Genomic DNA, 6,552 nt, shown 5'->3' on the forward strand with positions numbered 1-6,552 from the left:
AAAAAAAATCTTAAAAACTTTAACAAACTTTTCTAAAGTGACTTATCTAAAATTAGTAATCAGACTTATATAAAAAAGAACTAGTTATGCTATGATAGTCCATAATTTATGGAATATTTTCTACTTATATATAGTTACAAAATTATGATTACCCACACAAAATTTATTTTTAGTTGACCCAGAATTCCAAAACAAGACTTTAGTTGAGCAACTTTTAAATTTGGTTTACTCACCTTCATTTGAAGGTGTACCTAAAGTTTGTCACAGTTGGTCAACCATCCATAAGTTTAGGGTTGACCATAAAGACAACCCTTTAACATATTTTTTTTGATAATCCAGGTATCCAGCTCTTATGATTTGACTAATCCCGGAGGTGACCAACCTGGTCCTACGAAAGTTTCCCACCGGCCACCATGGTAAATCAGAAAGAGCATATTGGTCCGGGCAAACAACCTAGCGTCATAAGTTTTCCCAACTCGCTAGGTGTAATGTGTCTAGATGAGATTTGAACTCTCGTTGCCTAGGGAGCTCATCCCACCTCTTACCAAATTTTATTTAGAAGCTAAATCGTATCATTGAAATCATCTATCTAAAAGAAAACTAATCTTACAACAATCAAACCCAAGGGTTTTGAGGTTTTATTTTTAAGCTTGATGAGCATTCACAAGTTTGAAGTTCCTCGCAACTCCACATTTGATTCAAAAAGTTGATTATTCAGAAGTCTATTATCCAATTTAAATACCTTATTCTCCAAATCACGTGAACAATTGTGCGCATTTCATACGCATAATCAAATACAAGCAATTAATTTAAATCACATTGTCAAACCATCAAAACATTATAGATAGACCAAATTCGGAGAAATCATTGTTGCAACAACAAATGTGTCATTTCCATCTATGACTAAAAAAAAAGCGTAGCCCGATGCACGAAGCTCCCGTCAATGCAAAGTCCCTAGGAAAAGTCAATTGTACGAAGCTCCATCTATGACTAAACCTAAATAAATTTACTAATTAATCTTACCATATACATAAAGGGAGGTCTGGTGCACGAAGTTCCCGCCATGCAGGATCTCGAGAAAAGATCCATTGTATGTAGCTTTATCCTGCTTTTTGCAAGAGGTTGTTTCTAGAATTCAAACTCGTGATCTTTTGGTCACAAAGCAATAACTTTACCGTTGCGCCAAGGCTCCCCTTCAATCTTACCATATATATAGTGAATAAAAATAGAGGTAGTACACTTCTTAAAAAGAATCAAGTCTTAACATATACATAATGAATAAAAATAGAGCTAGTACACTTCTATCAGATGAGCTATTCACGAATCAAGCGATTAGGTGGCTGTTGGATTTTATTTACACTTGTATAACAAATATATATATTTGAGCTGTCATCTTCTCCTTAGGTTTGAAGGTAAGTCTAATCAGGTAGCCGGATTATGCATGCAGGTTGGTGCAAATATACTCACATTGACAAGTATCCATCACATATCTATTCTCTTAAAATTTCTTTTGCAACCTTCCTCAAAAATAAATTTAACAACAAAAGGTACTTAGATGGGTTTTTCCTTGCATATATGTTATTCATATACTTCTCCAATGTCTTCATCCTCTTTATTATTTTTAATGTCTTCTTGTTGATGACCAACCTGATTTTTTCAACTAACATTTATGTATCTATTATATGTTCTATATCTGAGGCAAAGTCAGATTCTAATCTGATCTTATTCCTCTGTTCATTTGATTGTAGTTATTTTCAAGTAGTTATCTGCTGTATGATTTTGTCTCGTGAAGTACTAGGGATTATCTGGGTTCAACAATGCCAAACACCTTTGAGATGTTATGCCAAAAATAGGCCCTCCTGTGGAATTTGCAAGGATAGGAAATTCATGCACACTGATTGCTTTGCCAGGTTGAGGAGCAGAAATAGATATTTATAACAGGTGTGGATGAATAGATTTTGAATCATTAGCGCTTTAGTCTTAAACATGATAAAATCAACACAAATCAATTAACGTAGTTGATACTATATGAGACTTCAATGGAGGAATATGATTTATGTAGTTGATCTCAAATAGTTGGGACAAAGACAACTTGAAAATATGACACTTTATCAGACTACCATAGGTAGTTAAAGATAAAAAGAACGCTTAGAGAACACAATCATTGGACTGATCATTGGCTTGCGTCTACAATGCTTAACATATCAAGATATTCAAGCAATTGCTTACTTGGTTCTTGTCAATCCAGGGAATCAGTCACCTATTTTACACATTATCTCCCACCTATGGGGAGGTTCTTTTTGGCTAAAGGATTAACAAAAATATCAATGGTCATACTAAGATATGGTGGCTTTTTCTGTTTTCTTCTTGATACTCTTTCCCCTTACTCCACTAGCGTGTACCTATTCTTGTGGATTTGTTCCAACTTAGCTATCTTTTCTCATTTGAATGTTTTTGGGTTGGCGAAGCTCATAAGTTTATTAAAGTGTTCTATAAATTGTCATTATTCAGGCTTGGTGCAAGAATTCTATTTCTTCAACTTTTCGCCAACAGTTTATCAAATAAGGACTTTTTCTTATCTGTTGACTTATATATTGAGAACAATTTGTCAAAATTGGAAGAGTTAAAACCCAGACTCTATTGGTAGATATCTGAAAATGTGACTTTCATGGTTAAGTAAAATTTTATGAAAATCCCTAGATTTATTAGAATTAATATATAATTAACGTTTTAATAGTGCTGCATATCTATCATTCATAACAGCTGACTATTTATGAGATTAATTCTACTTAGTAGTCAAGTTATGAACTTTCTCACTAGACAAACTATGGAGTTCTTTGAAAAAGAATGAGAAGTCTACAAACTCCAATACTCTCCAAATAATGGAGAAGAAAATGTAACACCTATGCTCTTGCTTTAATATAGCTTATTGTCGGTTTTGAAATGTTCAGTTTCTTTGGTTTTACTGGTCAACAAAGACAAGAATATAAGCTTGCTCATTCACTTTGTATAAGAATGGGAATTGGAGTTCAGTCCTGGAAAGCTATATGTGAATTTAATTCTTGCATGTTTCAACTTGTTCCAGTTAAAATCTAGCTCAGGCAAACAAGCGGAGAAAAAATGCAGTACAGCCGAGAGGCATATTAGTTTAAATCTTCTTCAGCGGTACTTTTCTGGAAGTCTCAAGGATGCTGCAAAGAATATTGGTGGTGAGCTTTACATTTGTACTTGTTTTGATTCAATAGCATTTATTTATCATATAAAAAATGTGAATTTCTTAGCTAAAGCTTTGTAGCATACAAAGTAGTACTTATGATATGGGATAATCTATTCTAAGTTGTTGATGCTTGCTACATTTTCAACTTAAAGATAATACCTTGTAGCAAGAAGCCTTCATTTCAACTACATACTCTTTAAAAGGTTTTGATAATGCTGCAGTTTGTCCTACGACACTTAAAAGGATATGCAGACGGCATGGAATTTTAAGATGGCCATCTCGCAAGATAAAAAAGGTCAACCATTCATTGCAAAAAATCCAAAATGTAATAAATTCTGTACAAGGAGTGGAGGGAGCAATAAAATTTGATCCTTCTACTGGGTGCCTTGTTGCATCAGTCTCCTCTGCAGAAAAACCAGCATCCTTAACCCTAGAGTCAACAGGTAAAGATCATGTGTCAGCCTCTTCTTTTCACCATATCGAGAATGAGCATGCTGTTGACAAAATGAAGCCAGATAGATCTTCTCTTGTCGGACACCAGGGAGATAGTACAGTCCAGTTAAAATGTGATACAGATGAAATTGTCCATTTTTCAAATGACTCTAGCAGAGGCTTGGATTGGACTTGTGCCGATGCTGGTCTGGTGCCAAATGCTAGAATTCACACCTCAGTTGACTGGTTGTCATATCCTAGAGATATATCTGACTGTTCATATTTTCCAAAAGAAATAGGCTGCCCAGGAAGCAATGGTGTCTCAAGTTTGGTGAAATTGGAAGGTCAGTTTGTTTCAGGAAGCTCAAGTTCTGCTATACTTAGTAAAAATCAAATGAATTCCGAAGCAGATGGTGGGAACCTAGAAAACAGCAATCCTTCTTCTTCTTCCAGCATGACGGACTCTTCTAGTGATAGTGCATTGCATCACCCCAGCTTTAGAAAGAGTGGGATATCAATCTCCAAAACTTTGCCATTTGTTACAGTGAAGGCTACTTACAAGGAAGACACTGTCAGATTCAAGTACTTTCCATCTATTGGTAGCCACTACTTGTTTGAGGAAGTCGGAAGGAGATTCAAATTGCCGGGAGGGACTTTCCAGCTAAAATACTTGGATGATGAGAAAGAGTGGGTTTTGTTGGAGAATGATGCTGATTTTCAGGAATGCATTGATATACTGGAGAATATCGGATCGCAAAGTATAAAACTGCAAGTTCGAGATGTGCCTTATAACGTTGGTAGCTCCGGCAGTAGCAACTGTCTAAAATTGTGAATTTGATGAAAAAAAACAGTATGAAGTCTGGCTTTGTTGATCCAGCAATGTGCGGGCAGTCTTAGGTACTTTGTTAGGGGGAACAAAGGTGTTCCTTGTATTAGCACTCACACTCCTTGTAGAATAGTTAAGCAGTATAGAACTCCTGTTAGTTAGCAAAGTTCTTTATGAGTCTCTTGTATATATTTTGTAGTCACCTTTTTTTAAAATTTCCGTGTATCATTCTAAGTGGTTTACTTCTTATTTGCCAGTGAAATTTGGTAAAGCCAATCATTGACTTTTTTCAACAGGGTCAAGTATTTTTGCCTAGCCCAATCATTTGATCTTGATTGCATTAGGTCATAACATTTGCATCAGGGATGGCAAATTTTGGTATGAGAACCTGACAGTACTTATTTTGACAGAATAATTCCTTCCTTATGCTCAACATGAACAGAATGTAGTTGTTATATTTGCATGACCATGGTCTTGTACATGATCTCACATGCATTTTGGAGGCTCTAATGTAAATACTAGAGTGCATCTAGATGAAAGATTCCCCTAAAAGCATATAGATGAAAGATTAAAGTGACAGTACCTTATGAATGATCTCATATTCCTTATTTATTTCTGCATGTTCACAATGCTTGAGATTCATTGAATCTGTGTAGCCTATGACGAAGATAGATCAATGTTATTTGTGATTTCAGTAATGCTGTGAATTTGTTTCGTAGAGAAACCAGCATTCCTCTTGTCATCTCTGTGCTGCAGGATGCATTTGTTGCATCTGTCAGTGAAAAATAAAAAAAACTTGACATTATGGTAGCAAACAACTGAAAGAATTAAACAGAGAAGCGGGACAAGCTTCTTACTTTACTGGTTTTCAGAAACAATTTTTTGTGTTGAACTTGTTCAACTGCTCTAGTTTTCTGCTTGCAGAATTTGACAATTGAGCAGGGTTGATCAATGGCGAACAAAAAGCCTCAAATACTTTCCAACAATCAAAGGACTCAAAAGTCAAAACTGTGATACTCAGCAGTGGACGACCCACAGGTACAATTTCTCCAATATCAAATATCAAAAGATCGATTTCAGTAGATGTCAAGAACTTTACTGTAACTTTTTCCCTATTACATACTAATGAACATGGTAAAATTCTTTTAAGTTTAGCCTAATCCTTAACAATGCCATTTTTCTCTCATTTTTGCTTGTTTTGTACTATTAAAGCCTTGTTCAGCTAAATGTAAAATCATCTGAATTTCTTTGACAACTTTGTTTGTTCATGATTTGTGGACACTTGCTTGTGATCAAACTAGTGAGTATTTAAAAAGTGGTCTAGGAAGCAAGCCCCATACACCTAGGCATTTCTTCTACAAATGGACCTCTTTGGCAGTTCTCAGAGGAGATGGGTTAGGCTGGATGTCATGTGGCAACACAAGAAAAAACAAAAAGAAAAATAGTAGTTTGGGTTTGTTTGTTTTATGTAAAATATTTTTTGTTCTGTCAGCCTCAGTTGAATTGGTTGAGTTTTAAATTGATGATGAGGAGGACTCGAACTCCTCTTCAAGTTCTAATACATTATTCACTCATGTTTTAATGTGGAATTCCAAATAAGCACTTGCAAGAGAATCTATTTTGTAGATTTATGGAAGAGACATAGCTATCGCCAGGTCAACATTCCTAGGTTTTCAGTTTTTTTTTAGATAAGGTAAATATAAGTGCTAGGTGTTCAAAAAGTGAAACACATAACTTCAGTGAAATCCCTATCCACATTCAATACATCACCATCAAAATTACATCGATTTTGCGCTTGCCAAATAACATATATCATACATGACCTATCCACATTTGGTACATCACCTTCAAATTTACACTGAATTTGCGCTTACCAAATAACATAAATCATACATGGCATAGCTACAAACCTATCCTTGGTGAGATGACTATTCTCTTGAATCCTCCTCTTGAAGACCTGCATTATTCTTTTGCTCGTGCTCATGTAACACATTCCCAACCAAGCCCGCACTTTGGCCCATAGAACCATGCTGATCGGGCATCGAAAGAAGAGGCGATTGAAGGTCTCCTTCGCATC

The 6,552-nt window shown here is 35.5% G+C and overlaps 1 protein-coding gene across 8 annotated transcripts in view; it reads left to right on the forward strand.

The window, feature by feature from the left end:
- Window positions 1-4,724, forward strand: part of LOC122002639 (protein NLP2-like) — a 39,564-nt gene extending 34,840 nt beyond the window's left edge. For all 8 annotated transcript variants that reach the window (XM_042557880.1, XM_042557885.1, XM_042557886.1 and 5 more), the window contains exons 6-7: window positions 3,086-3,209; window positions 3,439-4,724. In XM_042557880.1, the coding sequence (XP_042413814.1) occupies window positions 3,086-3,209; window positions 3,439-4,481 (1,167 nt within the window). In that variant the 3' untranslated portion in view covers window positions 4,482-4,724. The remainder of the gene's footprint in view (window positions 1-3,085; window positions 3,210-3,438) is intronic.
- Window positions 4,725-6,552: the final 1,828 nt, after the last annotated feature.

Source organism: Zingiber officinale, chromosome 7A, assembly GCF_018446385.1.
Source record: "Zingiber officinale cultivar Zhangliang chromosome 7A, Zo_v1.1, whole genome shotgun sequence".
In the NCBI taxonomy this organism is placed as follows: domain Eukaryota; kingdom Viridiplantae; phylum Streptophyta; class Magnoliopsida; order Zingiberales; family Zingiberaceae; genus Zingiber; species Zingiber officinale.